Genomic DNA, 21,299 nt, shown 5'->3' with positions numbered 1-21,299 from the left:
CAGAGGACTTTGCCCTGGGGGGTGTGGGTCCCCTTGGCTGTGCCCACTGTCCCCAACTCAGATGGTTGCAAAGGGAGCTCTGTGAAATGTGACGGGAACCCAGCCTGTGCTTAGGGTTCCTTGGTGAGCTGGTCTGGGGTTGGAGATCGGCGTGTGGGCCTACAAGGGCATCTGCAGGGCAGGACCCACGCCAGCCCACATGCCCCATGCCCCAGAGTGTCACCTCCCCTAAGCTACCTCTGGAAAGCTGCTCTAAAGAGCTGTGCTCCCTCCACCGAATTGTAGTTGGCACAGTAGAAAATATTCCTCCGGTTCTGCAGCCACTTCCCCAGTGGCCCCGGGAGCCGCAGACACAGCATCCAGAGCCTTGTGCCAGGTGAGAGCCACCTCTCTCGAGCTCAGGTCTCCACACGCATGGGTTGTCTTTGAAGCCCTGGAGAGGTCGCCCTGGCCCCCGCGCTGTGGGGAGGGCCTGGAGGATGGACCTGTCCTCTGTTCCGGGCCTCCCGGGGCTTCTGTGGGGCCGGATGACACAACTTTCCTCTGAGCACGTCCAGTGTGGGGCAGGCCCACTTGCTGGAGTGCTTTTGAAGTTCTGAGGGAGGAAGAGCTGTAAATTAAGTCCAGTTAGTGCTTTATTTTCCTTTCCGTTTCGTATTTTCAGCAAGTAAATAAGGACAAAGCCTCGCTGCCCTTGGGCGGTCTGACCCCCCCAGCCGCCTCGCCCTCCTGACTGTCTGAGTGGTTCTCACTTCCTGTGGGTTATTAGCCGGGGAGGGAGGGTGCCCGGGAGGGGAGGGGTGAGACAGGCCAGCTACTCGCCCGGTGTTTGTGAAAAGTGGGCTTCGTTTTAAATATTTCCTTGGAATTTCACAACACGGAGAGGATGGCTTGGCTTTGCCGTTGGAGACTGGGGTTGAAAGAACAAAGTAAGCGCAGCCTTGTGGAAAATACCACAGAGGGGCGGGCGATTGATCTGGGAATAAAGTGTGGGAGGGGAGGATGTATGTGAAGGGGTTTCGGGGGACAGGGCGAGGTGACCGGAGTGCTGAGTCAGTGTGGGAACTTGGCAGCAGTGGCGTGGTGGGGAGCTGGTGGCAGTGGTGTGGGTAGGAGATTAACATTCGGTTTAGAGCACAGTTTGGGCAAGACTGGGGCTCATTGAAGATGCCATCTTTGCCCTCCAGTGCTCTCCATGCAGCAGGGAGAAAGACAGTGGGGCCTGTAATTTCAACATCATATCATCAAGGCAGAGCAGATGATTTTCCAGAGTGTTGTGGGAGATAAGCAGGAAGTAGTCATGGAGGACTTCCTGGAGGTGGGATGTCTGAATTGCTTCTTAAAAAACGAGGAGTTAGTCAGGAGCAGGATGGAGGGGCGCCTTCCAGGCCAAGATGCTCCCTGCCAGCTTGGTTTTTCAGACACAAGGGGCAGGTGGTGAGAGATGGAGGGGTGAGTAGGTCTGTCTTCTCTCTTCCCTGAATGGTGGCCTCTGCCAGGTTTGCCCTTCCAGAGATGCACTTTCCATAAAGGCCAGAGGGGTTTGCATCCTCAAGGGCACATGTGATCATGGTTGGTCTAAAAATCCTTTAGAAGCTGCCTCCTGCTTACCAGATAAAGTCACTGATAACCCCTCCACACCTTGACCTTTATCTCACACCCCTAAACTTCGTGCAGGTTCCACTACTTTCTTTGGGCTTTTCTTCAGGCAGAGAGAACGCCCATGGACCACGGGCAGAAGTAGACACGCCCCATCCCCCTCGCCCCGTCATGGACCTCATGATGAGGGGTTCAGGGGTTGCCTCCCCGAGATGCTGCCCTGCAATCCCAGCCAACCGCCCTGCTGGGACCCTTTCCACATGCCCTTCCTTAGTGGTCTTTCATTGAGGTGGTTCCTAGAATGAAATATGAGCTCTCGGAGGACCCCTGTTCTCATCGCTGCATCTCTGGCGCGTTGCTGGAGTTACTGAGTGAATGGATGCTCAGGTCTCCCTAGTCCCAAATCCTTTCCTCTTTACAGGGGCAAGATGGAGTCTCTGTGTCAGGCCCCACCCAGCTTCTCACAGTTCAGTCTCTCTCTCTCAGGCCTCCCATCTCCCCTTCTCAGCTGGCATGCCTTCTCCTTTGCCTCATTCTGCATGCCAGGGGGCCCCCCCGCTTACCTCCAGCGCCATCACATGTGATCTCACATGTAGCTCCATGAGCTGAGGGGGCCACGCCGCTCACCCGGTGGGTGGGGGAGAGGCCGGACCCTCGGAGGCTCAGTGTTGCACAGCTGGCAGGCGGTGGAGCTGGGATTTGAACACAGATCTCTGCTGACCTTACTGCCTGCCAGCTGGACTTTGGGAAGCAGCTTGTGCTTTGCTTGCTGACTCAACCACATGCTGAGGGTTTGCATTTCACAGAAGCAATCCTTAGTTTACTTGTTTTCTTAGCTTGCATGTTTCAGCTCCGTTTCAGGGAAGTGTATTTGTGATTGAATGGGGCTCTTACGGACGTGTGAATTGTATGTCCAAGCAGAAGACCCTAAAGCTGACAGGCTGCTCTTTAACCTCAGTGTGACCTTAGCTCTAGAGAGTTCTGCAGAGGCGGGACTTGGTACTTGGGGTGCACCAGACTTTTCCAGCTAACTCTGTCAAAAAGGAAAAGCCAGTTATCTTTTGACAAGCCAAACAGTGGACACGTGGCCAAATACCGTGCTAATGACTACATGATAGAAAATATTCTTCTAGGAGGGCTGGGTGGGGCGGGAATGTGCTTGTCATCTTTATTACTTTTTTTTGATGTATCACTTATTCACTTGTTATTTTTAGATTTAGGATTCCTACTCCCCGCCCAGTCCTCCAGAGAGGCTAGAACCTTCTGGGCTGATTGACTGAATGCAGCTGTAGTTGCAACAGAGGAAACTTACAAATGGGAGTTTTCCTCTTTAATTTTGTTGTTAATAATTTTCCCTTTTACAGTGAAAGATAATGGAAACCTCATTAGGTGGTTCTTTTCACTATGTCCTTTTTATGTTTTGTGTACGGCTATTATAAGGATCGAAAGATCAAAAGCTCAGTGGACATTGAGTTTGAATCTTTTTCATGTCCTGATCTTTGTCTAAAAAAACCAAAACTTTGTCTAAATCATCAGTATTTAAAGAAGTCAGGAAAAAAGGGGAAACCAGTTATGAGTTAAGGAAATTGATGTAGGGCATTTTAGTTTTTGATAGTGTTAAGAAAAAAAACCTTCAGAAATTCCCAATAAATGTGATGCCAGAAAATATTCCTATTTTAGTGATTATCATTCTTACGATTATTAAATTTTACTAAAGTAGCATATGTAGTTTTGTAGATACAAAACTATTTTCTCTTTTTCCTTTTGCGTCAAAAGTAATGTATCTTTGTCTCCTCCTTTATCCATCTTTTAAAAAGTGATTTTAAAATGTTTTTCTTCTCTGTTAACATTACTGACTGTCAGGGACACCGAAGTGCAGAATGTTCAATATGAATGAAGCAGGCACCCAGACGAGATTGCAAATAATCTTACATCCTTGTACTTCGAACACCAGGGCGGGTTGTGGGGAGAAAGGAAGGCGGCAGTTAGATGAAAATTTAAGTGAAGTTGGTGAGGTTGTTCTTGGATGGGGCACCGATATTGCTGCTATCTCTGTAGTCACAAGTCCTTGGACTCTGGGGCTGTTATAAGAACTGGGTAGAAGCTTTGTTCTTGGATCATCTTTGGGCCTTTGCTAGTCTGGAAGGGCCAGTTTATTATGTCACTTACCTCCCTAGTCTCTAGTCTCCTCTGCTGAGAAATGAAGGGGTGGAGACACCAGCTCCCCACAAGTTCACTGTGTAGGCAGATGTCGTCAGCATTATATTCATTTTGAGTTTGTGTATCTGTCCTTCCTACATGTCTCTTCCCAAGTAACATAAGCCTCTCAGTCCATGCCTCACCGTACGTTCACCTGCTTGTTCTCCTAACTCCTCTGTGAGTCTCTGGGAGGAAAAATCCAATGTTTATTGTTTTTTATCCAACCACAAATCTTCACTTAACTTCCATAACTGATTCTCTTTACAAAATCCCATGACCATCAAAGCCATATAATGTCTTTATGGAAAAGTTTTATGAGTAGCAGGAGCTGACCTTGCCACAGAGACCTACAGGATGAAGGTTGTATTAGTCAGAGTTATCTGGAAAAACAGAACCAGTAGGTTGCATGTGTGTGGAGATGTATGTATGTGAGATGGATAGACGGCTGGGCAGATAAGGAGTCGTCTCATGTGATCATGGAAGCGGGACATCCCAAGATCTGTGGAATGAGCCAGCAAGCTGGAGACCCAGGAGAACCAATATTTCAGTTTGAGTTCAAAGGCATGGAAAAAAAAAAAAAAAAACCCAGCCAGTGTCCTGGCCTGAAGGCTGTGAGGCAGGGGGGATGCTCCGTACTTGGGAAGGCGAGTCTTGGTGTTGTGTCCAGGCTTCCAGCCGACTGGAGGAGGTCCACCTGCGTTAGGGAGGGTCATCTGTGTTACTCAGTGTAGCCATTTAAATGTCAGTCTCATCCAGAAGCATCCTTGCAGAAACCCCTGGAAAGATCACCTGTCTAGGCTACCGGTAGCCCAGTCACCTTGGCTACAACTCCACTGTCACAAAGACTCATCAGAATCAGACAGGTGCCTTGCTGAAACACAGAAGTCCAAGTCCTGTCTCACTTGAACTCTGCTTAACTCAGTGTTTAAAGCACCTTTCCAGTACACCATATTGGAGGCTAGTTTTCTTGAAACATTATCACATGAATAGCACATCACTTGATGTTTGTGAATCTACTTGGGTTACCAGGGTCTCCCAGCCTTTGCTGCTCTCAACAAGTGTAAACATCTGAACCTGTTCTTTTCAGGAATTCCCCTGCTATAGGTAAAGAGGTCCAGGTGTGCTGAGATGACCAAAGTGCTTCTGACAACATCTGGATTTCTGTGGGTGTCCTTTGGGATGGAACTGTCTTCCCCTCCAGCGGTGCTTCTATATGTGATCACATAAGTCCATTAAATGAGGCCTTTAAAAGTGCTGTGTCTATGCAGAGTTCTGAATTCATAGACTCCTCTGAAATGTAGTGATTGGGATAGATCTGGATTTTATTTCTAATTTTTTGAATCCACTCTGGATGCCATGGGAGGCTTTGTCTTCTGATCTCCAGCACCTCATGGGATATCTTTCCTGTAGTGTCTTCTCTCTTCACAGAGACCCTAGAAGGTGTCTTATATCTTGTCTCCCATTAAGGTATAAATGAAGAATGGCTTTAATATATTATCCACTCTGGAAATATCTCCATGTCAGTAGAAAGCAAAGGAACACATCTGTCACTCTGGGTGTCCAGGGATCAGCTGCAAAGGGGACACTGAACTGGAGTGTAGTTTGCACGGAGCCTGTAGCTTTCAGGCATCAGTGCGTGCTCCCACATGCCCATCCAGAATTCTCTGATAGGCCAAGACCAAGAAGAGCTTTGCAGTTTTAATTTTAACTGTCTTACTAGTCTAGAGCAGTGATTCTCCCTAAAGTTCAGCACCAGAATTGCCGGAGGTGCTTTTGAAATGCAGACTTTTGCAGGTCTCAGACCCACGGAGTGGAAACTTCAGCCCGAGGACCTCACATCTTCATTTTTAAATGCCAAAAGTGCATTCTGGTGTTCACTCAACCAGTGTGCTGTTACGTCACGAATAAGAGCGAACAGAATCCTCAATGAGGTCACATTCACTCTGGAGATCAGAGGTTTCAGTGCACTTGGTGACTTCATTGTTTTACTGGCAGATGACCTTGAATGGACAGGAGATGTGCTTAGATCTTCTAGCCATAGTATCGCTGTCATGCAGAAAAATCCTATGGGGGCCTTCCTACAAAGGCACTATTTCAGTTTGTCCCATGAACTTGGAGGGACCTGGGGAGACCCAAAACTTGGGCTACTTTTCTGTTGGGAGAGACTGAAGCGAGCACACGTGTGGAATGTTGGCGTTCCTTCAAGATATCGTTTCCCTGGGTTGATGGGCTGACCTGGGGGTTTAGTGTGAAATGCCAGTATCTTTCTGGGTGCAAGACCAGAGGTGCCTGTTGTGCATGAAGCGACCCCACGCCCGTGCCGAACCTTTAAGGTGGGCCCTCCTGGCGGCCTTCGCGTGGATTCCAAGGCTGCTCTCAACGTCACTGGAAGCCCAGGTTCTGTTCTGCCCAGAACCCCAGTGTGGACAAGCCTCTGGAGCCACTGTTCCCTCTTAGTTTGCCCTTAAAGGAAGGTGATGCTAATATGTCGCATGTTTTGACATCTGTAGAAGAGGCGGGACTGAACCCAGGGTTTAATTTTTTTTTTAAAGATTTATTTATTTATTTATACAAGCACTGGGTACAGTTAGAAGTGTGGGAGGGTGAGAGAATTCACCAGAGCCAGAGCGGAGAATAGAACAGGCAGAGTGACAAAGCACACTGCTGAGGGGAGCAGCGGGCACTGCAGGAGAGGTCTGCTTGGCCATGTGGGACCCTCGCAGGTGGCTGGGGATCGAACCAGCACCGCAAGGCTGCGGGCAGCTTCGCAACCCAGCGCTCAACCCCTGCGCCACCAGGGAGGCCCCCCCCCCAGGGTTTAATTCTTTAGCCACTCTCCAACTTCAGTCGTAAGGAAGTACAAGAGAATTTCTGTTGTCTAAGTAATTACATAACCTTTTATTTTATTTAGATGTGCCATTGAGGTTATTCTATTATCAACTTAAAATAGAAGTAAAAACTCTCTTTGTCCTTATGCCTGATGTCTATTTGCTTCTTACTGTCTGGAGACTGTTTGGAGGCCAGAACGTACAGGACTGTAAGGTCGCTGCCTGCATTTATCCTGGGGCCCTTGTGCAGTTCAGTTTGTCTGGTGTAAGGGCAGAGATGACAGCTGAGCCGCCTCCTCTGCCCGCCTGGCCTGGAGCATGCGCTCCCACAGGTCACTCTGATCTGCACGGCACTGTGTGGGCCTCATAAGTTGTTCTGTTTTTGCCCATCCTGATTAGCACCATCCTGGGGACCCCGTGGGCTGAGGTGGGAGACTGGAACTGGGGTAGGCAGGGAGGCTTGCTTCACCACCCCGTGTCGGCTGCATCTTCTTTCCTTGAGGTTTGCAAAGGGACCCCATTTTGCCCATGGAGATGCCTTCTTATTTACATCATCTCTGTTCTTGCTTGGACAGATCCAGCAATGGGAGCAGAATCTGGAGAAATTCCACATGGACCTCTTCAGGATGCGCTGCTATCTGGCCAGCCTACAAGGCGGGGAGCTGCCGAACCCCAAGAGCCTCCTGGCTGCTGCTAGCCGCCCCTCCAAGCTGGCCCTGGGCAGATTGGGCGTCTTGTCTGTTTCATCCTTCCATGCTCTGGTGAGCTCCTGGGCCAGCGGGATTGAGGGAGGACCTCGAGTGCCCCCCTTGCTCCAGCTTGTCATGACATTAACCTGATAACTGTCCAGGCCACCCAGGGGGCAGTAGGGGCTGGAGGCTGTAGGTCCCAGCTTCTCTGCTGCCCCTTCTAGGAATTCATTATTCCTTACGATCTGCTTTTCTGACCGTCCCCTCCTGCGGGTGGGCTGGGGCATTCCTGAGGTGCCCCAACATCCATGAAAGGAAGCAAAGGGCTGCCTGCCAGAGGCCAGGTCTGCAGTGCCCTGTGGGTGTTCTGAACAGCTGCTTTTGGTGGACAGTCAGGGCTGTCTAGAGTGGATTTGCTGGCCCTGCTGCCTCCTGTGGAGAGACCCCAGTGTGCAGTAGGTTCGCGGCTCCAGATGAGAGCCTTCTACACAGTCTGTGTGTCAGACCCGTGGTGGCTCTGTGGCCCGGTAGGACCCCATTTATGGCAGCAGAGCTTGCTTCTCTTCCCTCTGTCACCCAAACACCATACTTTCAGATTTTTAAATCTGAGTTTTAAATCAGGTGTGCTCCAGAGACGACTCTGCTCTGCGGAAGAGAACGCTCTCCCTGAGCCAGCGGGGGAGAAACAAGAAGGGCATTTTCTCTTCCTTGAAAGGACTGGACACCCTGGCGCGGAAGGGGAAGGAGAAGAGACCTTCCGTCACCCAGGTGAGCTGCTCAGCTTGGAGGTGGGTGGGGGTGAGCAGCCAGCCAGTCCAGAGTGACACCCCTGCTGGTCAGCTGCCAGGGATCTAAGTCACAGGTGCTCACACCGCTAGGAATGCGGTGGAAGCTGGTGGGAGGATGCGTCTCAGTGCGCTTTGTTCTCCAAAATGAAAGGCCCAAGTTGCACGGTCTCTTTCTGGTTCCCCCCAAATTCGTGTACTCCTTGCTCGCTCACATCTGCAGTGCTTAGGGGCACACAAGTAAGGATCAGAAAACAATCCTTCCTTTTTATTGCCTTTAGTATAATACTGACTTTTCCTGTGCATTTTTTTTTATTAAAGTAAATATGTAGAATTAGAAATGGAGCGACAGCCAGATCCTCTGGCTGGAGCCAGACTCTCCCCAGGGGCAGGCCTGGATGGCATCTACCTGCATCCGAAGCTCTGCACTCTGGGCTGTTGCTGCTACTTATTTTTCTCCAAGAAGAGCTTCTGTTTCAATATTTCATCAACTAAAAATAGCCTGAGCACCTGGTCTTGACGCATGGCCCAGGTGCACTGACCTGTTCTCAGAACACAGTGACCGTGCATGGCGGGAGTATTTCCTAACGCTCGACCCAGTAGATAATTATGAATTTTATGTTGCTGATTGATATGCTTCAGCCTTTTTTCTGTTTTCAAAGACTGCTGAAAAGATCAGTTATCATTTCATGATCTCATCAGAGGGGGAAAGGCTTGTGAGTCGTCTTGAAGAGGTTTTTTCTTTTTAACAGGGGGCTTTTATTCTGCATGTACTTCCAGTGTCCCCTGAAGGAGGGTCCCGTCTTACGGAACTTTGTTTTCTAAAGCTTATGTGGATATTTGGCTGTGCAGATCAGGAGCTGACAGGAATAGATGAGATTCTTTGACCTTATCCTTGAAACAAGTAGAGGTAGTGGGGAGGGGCTGTTCGTTGAACCCAGCAAAACACATAGTCTTTTATACACAGCCACTGTATATGAATACTCGTACAATATCACCTTTTGAGATGATGGTTCTATTTCCAATTTAATTGTAAAGAGCAAGCATTGCCATGTGTTACATGGAAAAGTATTTCTTCACTATCATTTCTTCACTGGCTGCTGGGCTTATAGTTTTCTTTTATTTTTTAATTTTTTAATTTTTTTTTATAGAGGCATGTTTTTATTTATTTGTTTGTTTGTTTGTTTATACATGCACTGGGTACAGTCAGAAGCGCGGGAGGGTGAGAGAATTCACCAGAGCCAGAGCGGGGAGCAGAGCAGGCAGAAGGACCGAAGCACACTGCTGAGGGGAGCAGCGGGCGGCAGGAGAGGTCTGCACGCCATGTGGGACCCTCCTCTGGTGGCCGGGGAGCAGCCGGGGATTGAACCGGCGCTGCAGAGGCTGCGGGCAGCTTCGCAACCCAGCGCTCAACCGCTGCGCCACCAGGGAGGCCCTGGGCTTATAGTTTTCAACTGAATTTCTAGGAAGTTTAAAATTGTCTTTGAGGCAAGTTCTGATTTTAATCATGACAATCCATTCTATATAATTAAATGATAATGATAAATAATTTGATAACTTATTTTTCCGAGAGGTTGCCATTCCACTCATTAGGTATGAACCTAATTAGTTCGTACCACCTAATCACTACCCCATTGTGTGTGGTAGATGTTCTCAACTTAAGATGTCATTTGGTGGGACAGTTTTGTTTTAAAATGACGTGAAAGTAATGGTGGTGTTGGTATTTTTATCACTGAATGAAGTGGGTGTGTCGGGTGTCCATAAATGTCTGAATGGACTGTAATGTTTTACGATATCTAGAAGATGAAATTAGAAAAACTCAATTATCCCTAGTCTTTCCATCCAAGCACAACCACGTTTAATAGCCAACATACTTCTTCCCCATATTTATTTTATAGACATTTGAAAAATAGTTGCCAGCTTGATTTTATTGATCTTGCCAAGTAATATTGAGCTCTGTCCCACATCTTCAGAAATGTGTACTTCTTGGTGAAAAGCACTATCAAGATGATTCAGGACTACTTGAATAATACATGGTATCATAACAAAATTTAATATTCAGTCATGTTAAGGGATTAAAAGCAACTTCAATTTTGAAATTAAAACTTTAGATGTGGTAGAGTAGTAAATAGTTTACCTCGTGATATGGAGATCTTGTAAAGTATTATAAACTGGAATTTTTAGATACTGAAAAAGGGTAGGTGAGCACCGCAGAAGCATTTCATTAGTCTTTACCCCCTTTGTCTATCAGGTATTTGATTCAAGTGGCAGCCATGGATTTTCTGGAACTCAGCTACCTCAAAACTCCAGTAACTCCAGTGAGGTAAACTTTGGGGTAGAGGACGACCATCTTGTTTTGCAGCAAGGATACTGTTAAGCCGGGAATGCTAGCTCAGGGTCTTCACATGAATGAGTTGAAAAGAAATTTAGAATTCAGATCGTCCCCACTAGGTAAATAAGAGCTGGTCTCAGAATGTCAAGTATTTTTGAATATTCTGAACTTGTGACAACTATGCCTTAAAATTGGTGATAGGACTCAAGTCAAAACAGCAACTTTCATTTATTCGTCCCTATTCCTCGGCAATATTTACCCTTATTTGAGAGTTTAGTGAAGCCAAAATTGCATTTTCCTTTCAGGGTTGTCAGATACCTTCACACCTGTGCTTTGAATCCACAGCCTTTGTGTCTCAGAGCACCTCAGGGAAGCTGCCTGCTGGGCTCCTGCTAGCCTCCAGAGTGTCTTCCTCAGAAACACTCTGACTGGAATTCTGGAGTGTGGGGAATATTGTCTGGATGGGCTTGGACTCTGTCTGTTTTCAAGCCCCCAACTTCCCCTTAAAGCTGTGTTTTATGTTATCATCTGTTTTTTTACTGGCTGCTTTACCACATCATTTTACCTTGGGTTTTATGTCCAACTAACCTCTGAAGTATTTGTGGAGGTTGGAACCCGATTTAAATAGACTTGAACAAGCTTAAGATTCTGCAGAAGCAAGCAGCGTTATTTAATAAATTCATTGGGGATAGTTCAGTGAATTAGGAATTTAGTTTGAGAAAACTGAGGAATGGTGGAGGGTCAGATACTGCGAGTGGCCTGGGAGGTGAGTGAGGAACTTTCTCGCTGTCATAAACAGGCAACAGCACAGCACCTGTCCTGCCTTCGGGGGAGGCCAGCTCTGCCTGAGCTGCTTCGTGGCCCACAGGTGCGGTGGGTGCTGCTTGCAGGTCACACCTCCTCCTGTCTCTTCCCTTCTCCTTTTGCTCCATTGCACCAACCATGGCAGCACCTGGAAGCCAGACCCACACCTCCCTCTTTATAAATCATACCAGCAAAAGGCAGACTTTTCCTGATGACCACTTTCTATTCTCTGTCCCTTCATTTCTATGCCCCTGCAGAGCCTATTTCAAATTCCAGAGCCAGTCACACCAGGGTTTCACTTAGATTTGAAGAAGATTGCCTGACCCTCACGTGCTGGGCTGTGCTTGGCACTGCAGTGAAATGGATTGTGGATTCTTGGGGTTTCCCGGTGCATATTATTAATAAGTATATCTGCACTACTCTACAACAGCATTTGGTGGGGGGAATAATGTCCATACCTAGGTCATATGTGACCCAGACATACAAAGTGAGCACGTGCTGTCGGAAAATGGAGCCAGTAGACTTGCTCCATGCAGGGTTGCACAGCCTTCAATTTGTAAAAAGTGCAACAACTGCCAAGTGCAATCCAGTGAGGTGCAGGAGGATGAGGCATGCCTGCGCTTTTACATGCCTGCACTCCCTTTACGTGCCTGCACTCCCTTTACTGTTTGTCGCCTTGCCAGGTATGTCCTGTCTTGTGGCAAGATGAGGACCCGTTGTGTCTAGTTTTATGTTTATCTTATGATTATGTCTGTGTTCTCCCCCACAGCACGCTGTCGAGGATATAGTGTTGCTTTATACATTTGTCTATTAGTTGTTTCTATTAGGTGTGATCCTTTAGTACTTAATAACTCCGTGATCTGCAATAATAAAAGCCAACATTTTATGGCCATATCGCTGCCAGCCTTCAATAGCCATTTAAAAGTCTTACTTTGAAAATTAAAAAATTATATCATCAGCGCACTATTAGCAGAACCTATGTTGGACTTTGAAAATAAATTTTGCTGAAATAGCCATTATTGGTCAGTGTCAAGCTTCAGTGCTTATTTAATCAGAGCTCAAATGCACCCAAAGGGGTGAGCAGGGCCGCCGCATCCAGCCTTGTGTTGAAACATTTATCCCTGTTGAGTTTCACTGAGCGTGCTGGTGGGATAGGGATACTGAAGAACTTGCTTTGATTTGTGGGGCGACTTTCATGGTGTATCTGTCACTTCTGGGCTGCGGTCTGTCGGTGACTATGTTTAAATTGAATTGCAGATAGAAATGGGGGGGTTTCTGTTGTTTTTATATCTTGGGGACTTAAAATTCTGCTTATAGCTCTGGTTGAATAATTTACATCACATCTCGCTCCTTTCCCTGTGTGAATCCTTGGAGAATACACCACCTCTTTGTGTGCAGACAGTGTGTTGTGTCATGAGTGTAAGGCAGGCAGGCAGCCAGGCCAGAGGCGGATGGGCGGGTGCATTTACAGATACTCCGCTCTAATTGGCGCTTCATGTAACAGTCGGCAGTGAGTCACCCTAATTCAAAATCCGTTAAAGTTGGAATAAAGCCAGTCATATCTGAGTCTTTTTGAAAGGACACTTTGGCTAGCCAAAAATGAAGGCTCTTCATGGGGTCCTTCTTGATGAGTAATAATGAGTCCAGTCAGTTTGAAGGGAGGTGTTTGTTATGGAGATGGGACCACAAATCCCCGCTGAGGCTGAGGAGGGCGGCTACCCCAGAAGCTTCTTGTAGAAATTGTGGCAGCCCCTGGGCCTTGGCTCGGCTCCCGTGGAAAACTGGCCTGGGGGTGTCCCAACTTTCTGTGACAGGGAGTGAATGAAGTATTGTTGCCTTAGTCATTAGCTCCACACTGGAAAATAAATATGCTAATGTTGGTTTTTAAATTGGAAAATATGAATGAAAGAACTTACTCTTGACTGTAACATAGTGGCCTGTTAGAATGTTAGTATGAGATCTGTATGGCATAGGTAGAACAGATACACACACACACACACACACACACATACAGAGAGAGAGAGAGAGAGAGAGAGAGAGAGAGAGAGAGAGAGAGAGACATGCAGGCACACACACGAACAGGTTGATACCGTAATTTCAGGTCTTCAGGCCTAGTCTCCCAGTCAGGATCGGCTCCCAGGCTCAGGGGCAGCGCTGAGTCCAGCCACTAGACCACCATGGGCTGGTGTCTCACGAAGCCACAGAAGGAACTTCTCAGACTCTCAGGCAAGCGAGAAGAGGCAGATTTGTTTAGAGAAACAAAAAGGTTATTACGGAGAAAAGGAACAGAAATAAAGTGGGGCTCCAGGCCGGTGGACCAGGCCAGGGAGGGGCAGGGGTGCCCAAGCGGTGTTGGGCCTCAGGGAATGTGCACCTGCTTTCCCTGGTTATTCTACAGCTCCACAGTCTCCGTGGTTGGTTGGTTCTCTGCGGCCTCACTCACTGCCTGAATGTCTCTGTGCGCAGAACTAAGTCTCTGTGTCCCCGCCCTGATCGCAGCACACTTTTCTGTATCATCCTAGTTCCAGAATGTCCTGTTGCCCCTAGTCCTGGGGTGTTTGGTTCTTCCCCTTTGGAATTTGTTGCCTTTATCCCTGGAGCCTTCCTTCGCTCTCCTGGAGGCCCTGCCTGTGCTGTCCCTGAAGCTGCCTCACTGTCCCTAACTTGCCCTGAGGCTCAAGGTGGACACGCGTGCCCACGCACACAGGTCTCACTTTTTCTTTCCCAGCAGCTGATGTTTGGGCAACAGCCCAAGAAAGAAATACACACTTTCTCCTCTGATGTTTTGCTCTTGTTCAAACCCTGAGCATGTAACTCCTTCTGTGTTTTCTGCCGTCTCACTGGCTAATAGACCTTCCTTTTATCAGCAACGGCGGTGGCAGCCAGATTGTGATTTTGCTCCTTCCTTCCCTCCCGTGATCCAGGTAGTAATTACGAGCCGTTCGGTCCAAAAGCATCTGCTGTGAGGACACACGGTGCTTCGTGCCCTCCTGGAGGCACCTGCTCTGGAGCAGCCTGACGTGTGGTCAGCACCACGCTCGGACTCGCCCCGTAATCGCTCCCGAGCCACTGCCCTGCCCGGAGGGTGAGCGCTTTGCCTCCTGGCCACAGTGGCCAGGGCCAGCTGTGAAGTGCATTTCTTGGCCGGGCAGAGCGGCTGCACATTAACCTGAGTGCCAGGGCTTGAAACCAGGATGAGCCTCACGAAGTTCTTTGTCGTGGCTGTCAGCGGGTCACAGTGATGAGACCGACTTCAGTGCAATGCGCATCCACGCGGAACTTGCAGAAAGTTCCTCTACACAGTGAGGGCCTTTTTCCAATTTACATCGTGTCAGATCCCTTTCCTTGTACCCATCTCCTGACGCCCCCATATACTGCAACTTGTGCCCCCTGGATGGACTCAGAGAGGATGAACCTCAGCGAAATAAGTCAGCTGGAGGAAGACACACACTGTGTGACTTTGCTTGTGTGCAAGATAAGGAAGGAAAGCAACACAACAACACAGGCTCTTAGACTATAACAACAAAATGGTGCTTTCCAAAGGGGGAGAGGGTGGGGTGGGGACCTAGGGTCGACAGTCACTGGTGTGGTGGGCAATGCAAGCTAGTGTTTTGGTGAGGATCCTAATGTAGTGGATGTTGAGTGACAGCATCAGGCCCCTGAGCTCTTTGGAATATTACAAGCCAACGTTAAGCCAGTGAAACTTGACAATCAAACTAAAAGGGATGATGTAGGCCCCAGAGCCTGGAGCTGGGGAGCAGTCACCAGGCAGTGGCTGCCCAGACGCCTGGCATGTGTCTGCTGCCCCCATGTCTTCCCCAGGACTGGCAATCCTGAACAGGCTGATGGGAAGCTAAGTTTTTGGGCAGAAGAAGAGCAGCGATGGGATGTAGGGTGAGCAACAGACTTGGCAGAGGCCACCCACTCTGGCCATCTGGGTGAATGTAGCACCTTTTAAGGGTGAGCTAGGAAAAGTCTTGGAGATCACTCATTTTTTTAGGTGACGATTTTTAAGGCCCTCTGCTATCTTTGTGCTAAAGCAAGTGGGAGGCTGTTATCTGGCTTACTGAAAAATAAGCCAGAGAAAATAAGCAGGAGACCATGTTATGTTTAGCTCGACAGTGCCGGCCCTTGAGGGAGATTCAGTTTTGTCACTACTGTGGGCAAAGCTTGCCACGACCCGGGAGATCTGGGAGCAGCAAATCCCTTCTCTTCTAGTCCCGACTCATCAAGTCCACGTTCCCGAGGCTGCCTTTGAATACCAGGTTCTACTAAATTCTTCAACTGCGTGTGTCTGTGAGATGTGTATGAGTGGGTCTCGTATACAGGAAGAGGCTGCTTGTGAAGTTTCACGGCAGGATCTCTTGGGAAGCCCTGAATCTTCCCTGCTCTTGTCTTAGATGGGGCGTCTCTCGCTCCGTCTTCAGTCAACAGTGTAGACTCATGGATCCTCAGAAGAGTTGTGGGCATCGGGCCTTGTTTAATTGGCCGTAGCGTGTGTGTTTCTCTTGTTCTTCCAGTAATGCTTTGACCTGCGCTCTTGTTTAGGGTTTTTTCCCTGTCAGTCATCGTCTTTGGAGTTCTCTTCCTGACACTTTAGAGAATTAAGAACTATAAACAGATTTGAATAAGACGCTGAAAACGGATGCTTTTACCTTCCATGACTGAGTAGGGCCGGATTTCTAGGAGGGGTGGTGAAGAAAGCCCCCTGCCTCCCCCACACACCCTTCTCGTTCTTCTCAGGCTGGTCGAGCAATCAAATTAACATCAAACAGATTAGTTGGAGAAAAAAATAAATATAATTACATAGGCCTGACAAATCTATGTGACCATAAAATCTACGGTAAATAGGACCAACCAGGGTTATTTTTATCTTGAATGAAGGAAATTGGGTTGAGACCTGAGGCTTCCAGGAGCGAGAAGGGGGACTCAACTCGAATGACACAAGCCAGATGCCCTATCCCTTGATATTTGTCTGCCACAATGAGAGGTTTCTCCGGTAGAAAGGCTATTTTTGGAGACAGTCCTAAATCTGGGTCTTACTGCCAACCTGCATTCTCCCAGGTAGGTGAGGAAGCAGTGACAGTTTCTCCTGAAGCCCAGGGGCCTGTGGCCCAGGTGACACATCTTGGAAGCCTGCTCTGAGGGTTTGGGGGGAGCCTGTCTTTCCCATTGGACTGAACACCTGGGGTGTGGTGTATTCTGGGGCAGGGCCCACTGGGTGAGGAAGGCAGAGCCTCTGCTGTCTTCTTTCTGAGCACCTGGGGGCAGGGGGGCAGCCTGGAAATGCCTCTCTCGGGAGCAGGGCTTGGCTAAGCGCTGGACCAGGGACGTGGGAGAGCAGATTCTTCCAACTGAGCGGAACTGGGGGAGGTGGCGGCAAGGGAACAGGAGCGACATCATCAGAGGGGGTAGCATTTGAAATGAGGTTCAAGGCACTGTAGGGTTTCCTCACTGCACCTGTGAGGAAGGTAAAGCAGGCAAAGGAGATTGAGATGGGCAGGGCCGTGACTCCCTCCGGGGAGTGACGGTGTTTGCCCAGGTGTGTGCATCAGACAAGCGAAGGATTTGAGAGTGTCGGCCCGCGCCCGTCCTGTGAGGCGGTAGCTGGCAGCCTGAATTCCTTCCTCTGTGGTGTGGAATTGGTGAGCGCACACCAGGCTTCCAGGCTCCAGATCCCCATAGACCCTCAATCACAGCCTGGGTGGGTTTCTAGAATTTTCTGAGCCTCACTCTTCTCACCAGTTAGAGGGTCAGGATGGTGCCCACCTTGGAGGGTAGATTAGTGAGATGAATTGACAACCGAAGATGAGCACCACATGTTAAAAACAAAACACAGATTTTACCTAAACCTGTTCTTTTGAATTTCTTAAATTGGATCTCTTTTGGCTTTTTAATCCTAGATAGGTGTCAGAGCTTAGTTTGTGTTTTCCTGAACCTGAGTAACTTTGGTTGTGTTTGTGGAGCAGGGTTATGTGACAGTCCTGAGGCAGGTTGCTGAGATGGTGGGAGAGTCATGTGCACCTGCTGAGGTGTGAAGTGGTCCTCTTGAAGCTATATGGTTATGTAAACTAATGGTAATTCAATAGAATTAAACACACACACACACACACACACAAAATATACTCCTTTTAGCCCCATGTAACACAGTCTCTGTGATAGGCACGAGGGGTGGGCACAGGAGGGCAGGTCGGAAGAGCTGTGAATTGTGTTTCTCATGGCCCTGCCCTGCCTGTTCATCCTCAGCCACCGCCCCCTGTTTCCTCAAAGTGCAGAAATAAATTGCATTGCGGCAGCGCTGGGATGGGGACTGGCCGCTCCTGGCCAGCAGCCTGACTCCGCAGTGCCCTCTGCTGGCCTCTCAGAGCCATTTCAGCCAAGTGTGCACTGAGGAAGCAGCACCTGCTTGTTGCTGACTCACCTGGCTGAGATCTCTGGCCAGATGGGGCGTAGCTGGGAGGCTGGCCCAGGGGAGAAAATATGGTCCTTCAGGAGACAGTGGCGTGCGTGTGGGTGCCCCGCGCCCTTGGCTTCAAGCATCTGCCTCTATCTCTTTTTTCCTTTCCATTTGGCACATGAGGTTCCCATTCATTCTGGGCTTGATGGTCTTTCTAGGAAAATGTACAGAAAGTGGCAGTTCTATGACAGATCCAGAAATGTCGTTCCAAAGATGAGCACCACATGTTAAAAACAAAACACAGATTTTACCTAAACCTGTTCTTTTGAATTTCTTAAATTGGATCTCTTTTGGCTTTTTAATCCTAGATAGGAGAATCTTTTGCTTTCTTGCTTTCTTTCTTTTTTTTTAATGCAATGGGTTCAAAGCAAACCCACCCATCAATGAGAGCTTTAATGTGCCAAGTGGGACAAAGTAGCATGTAATGGTGTGTGATATTTTCTGGGGTGTAAGATATTTTCACGTATATTCTCCTTTGCTCATACAAATTTCAGTTGTCAATTCATAAACTTAAGTAATCAGCTACCCCGGTAGCTAGCTCACTCCTTGCTGCCCGAGTATAGAAACTGTGACTTGAGCAACAGGTCTTTTCGCTTGAGATGCCCAACTCTTTTCCTTACCATGGGAGCAACACAAATGTTTTTTTGGCCCTCAGAAAACATTTATGTGAATTGCTTAGTAAATGTTAGCTGCTTTTGTTTCTAAATCATGGAAGTACCTATCAGCATGAGGTCATCGAGTTGCTGGGGCAGTGAAGTTGACACTCAGTGCTTTGGGGTGGGCCCCCTGGAGCTGCTGTGATTGAGATGATCCTCTACAAGATGAGACAGCAAGTAGCCGAATGGTCAGAGGAAATGGGAGAAGAGGAAGTACTGTGGTGAAGTTAGTGTAACTCAGGGTTAGGAGACAGGTGTCAGCAGCCAAGGGCGAGAGTCTCCAGCATTTGCTGCCATTGTGGCTTGGGTGTGGGTTTCCCGGTGCCCTGGTCTGCAGGGTAGGGCAACAGAGCAGTCTCTGCACTTGGGCTAACACGGGGCAATGGCCCTGGTGACTTCTTGCTTTGTTTTTTTTTTTTTTCTTAAAGATTTATTTATTTATGCATACAAGAACTGGGGTGCAGACCAGAGGTGTAGGGATGAGAGGATTCACTAGAGACAGAGTGGGGAGCAGAACAGGTGGATCTACTGAAATGCACTGCTGAGGGGAGCAGTAGGGAGACAGGAGAGGTCTGCAGCACCATGTGGGTAGCTCCGTGGCTGGGAATCAAACTCGTGCTGCAGAGGCTGTGGATAGCTTCATAGTGCTGAGACTTTAACCCTTGTGCCACCAGAGAGGCCCCCCTGTTGACTTCTAATCAGCCTCCTGGGCTTCACTTTTATGTGGGTTAAACCAGAGAGGACGCGGTAGGCTTGACTTGTCCCAGATCGCCGTGAGAAGCCAGAGATGGGAGCAGCATCGCCATAAAACGCTATGTGTTAAGGGGCTTTATTTCAGCGGTGTCCCTCGTTGATGAAATGGACCACATTTTCTTTCGGTGTCTAACCACAGGTGGATGAACTTCTGCACTACAGTTCAACGGATGGTGTTTCCCGAGACAACACCTGGGAAAGCCAGACGCACATCCGCTTCCAGGGTAATCCTGGGGTTACTGTATTGATCAAACCTGAACACAAGGTGGAAGATGTTTTGGCTTTGGCCTGCAAGGTAATGAAATCGCTGGGGGAACAGACTTGTGAATGCAGGATAATGCCTTCTAATCAGAGTGGTGTTTAAGACCGCCCTTTCTTCACTAGAGAACAGATGGGCATATTGATCAGTGAAAGTATTTATTAGTTCACTTCCTCTAGAAGAGTGATCTGATTTTTTTTTTTAGACCACCAGATGGTGTAGTAGAGCTTCAGTATTTTAAGTTTTCAGAGAAAATGGAATTAAATAGATGAAATGGTTAAAAAAAAGCCATGTAGAATTTGGCTACTCTGCCACATACACTTAAGAGAAGAGCATTCTTTAATTTCACCCTCCTTTGTACTTCGACGTAATCCTTGGCGTCCCAGGAACTTATGTATGTAGCTCGTAGAATCTGATTTCCTTTGACTCCATTACTCCATTATGCAAGGCTTCTATTCAGGCAGCAACCGCCATTGTTCTGTACCGAAGGTATCAGTTATTACGTCGATAAGCTTTCTACGTGATGCAGGGTGTCAGAAGCAGCAGGCCAGTTAGGACAGAGGCCTGAGATAACATCTTACTGATGAAAATGTGTGTGGGGGGAAGAGAAGGTAGGAGGGCGAGGGAGTCTGTGTGTACACGTTTTCCTTTTGAAAAGTTTTAGAGCAGGAAATTCCTAATGCTGAAGTGAGTAGACGATGTGATTGTGCACACATTTTACAAATTTCTCTAAGTGAGCAATGGGGGAAATGACTTAGAATCAGGTATTGCAGCTCTTGCTATTAGTGACAAGCAGTATCTCGAGAAAACCTCCTATAAAAACAATGATTTGTCCCTTCTTTTCTCTCCTGCACACTGAAGTTTGAGCCCTTACATAAGCTTAAATTCTGCAGATCAGATACAGCATTTCTTTTGCATTTCCATTTGATTTTAAATGAGCCTGCTGAGAATGATGCACTTGGAGAGAACATTTAAAATCTGAGTAGTTGTCTTTTTCTTTTCAGATGAGACAGCTGGAACCCAGCCACTATGGCCTTCAACTTCGAAAACTGGTAGATGAGAACATCGAGTGTTGTGTTCCGGGGCCTGGAGAAGCTATGCAAGAGCAGGCAAGTGCCCGGCGGCCTCACCGAAATTAGAAGCACGTTCCTGGCCCCTTGATTTTAAAAATAGCTAATTGTGTTTACATCGGGCACCTAATTTGGAAACAGTCAAAATAATTTTCCACTTGTTTTTGCCTTCCGGAGGTTTATGATGAGATAGAAGTCTTCCCGCTCAACGTTTACGACGTGCAGCTCACCAAGACGGGGGGCGTGTCCGACTTTGGTAAGGCCCGGACGCCCTTGTCGAAGAAGCTGCTGTCCGGCTCGTGCGCCCCCGCCCTCGGCACTTGATTATGTTCTCTTCGCGTTTGCATTTCCAGAAGGTGTTAGAGTAGTTTCTGACCTTCCTTTCTCTTCCTCCGTTTCTCTCTCTCTCTCTTAGCAGGCATCTAAATATATATATTCCTGGGGGAGAACGCCCAAGGAAAGAAAAGAGCTGCGTCTCGACGTGGGTGAAAAATAGGAAAGTTGGGTGACGATGATGGCTCCGTGAATGGAGCCTGCCAGGGGCCCTTGTCAGCTAACTCAGAAGTCACAACAGTTCTCTCCCTCAGAGTCCGTGCTTCAGGCTCACTGTCACCCACTGGAAAGTCTCCCTGCCCTGCCCTGCCCCTCCTGCTCTCGGCCCCCTTCCCTCCCATTGTGCAGATCTGTTTAGTCTCCAGCAAGTCTCTGGAAGGAGACGTGTCTGCCTGCAATAGCTTCAGTTTAGGATAAGGGCCCGCCCCACCCAGGCTACTAGGGAGTATTTAATTCTCTCTTTTTTTTTTTGTAAAGATTTATGTATTTATGCATACAAGAACTGGGGTGCAGGCCAGAGGTGCTGGAGAGCGGG

General features: G+C 48.2%; 1 protein-coding gene across 1 annotated transcript in view; it reads left to right on the top strand.

Moving 5' to 3' along the window:
• TIAM2 (TIAM Rac1 associated GEF 2) overlaps positions 1-21,299 on the top strand; it is a 91,128-nt gene that overhangs the window by 16,152 nt on the left and 53,677 nt on the right. Inside the window, 5 exon segments of the mRNA XM_037520621.2 lie at positions 7,202-7,387; positions 7,937-8,083; positions 19,242-19,397; positions 20,366-20,470; positions 20,609-20,687. Of these exon segments, the coding sequence (XP_037376518.1) occupies positions 7,202-7,387; positions 7,937-8,083; positions 19,242-19,397; positions 20,366-20,470; positions 20,609-20,687 (673 nt within the window).

The sequence above is a fragment of the Talpa occidentalis genome, unplaced genomic scaffold (assembly GCF_014898055.3).
Source record: "Talpa occidentalis isolate TD23 unplaced genomic scaffold, MPIMG_talOcc4v2.1 talOcc4.2, whole genome shotgun sequence".
Taxonomy (NCBI): Eukaryota; Metazoa; Chordata; class Mammalia; order Eulipotyphla; family Talpidae; genus Talpa; species Talpa occidentalis.
The sequence above is the reverse complement of the archived record's forward strand: the minus strand, read 5'-3'. Positions and strand labels throughout refer to the sequence as shown.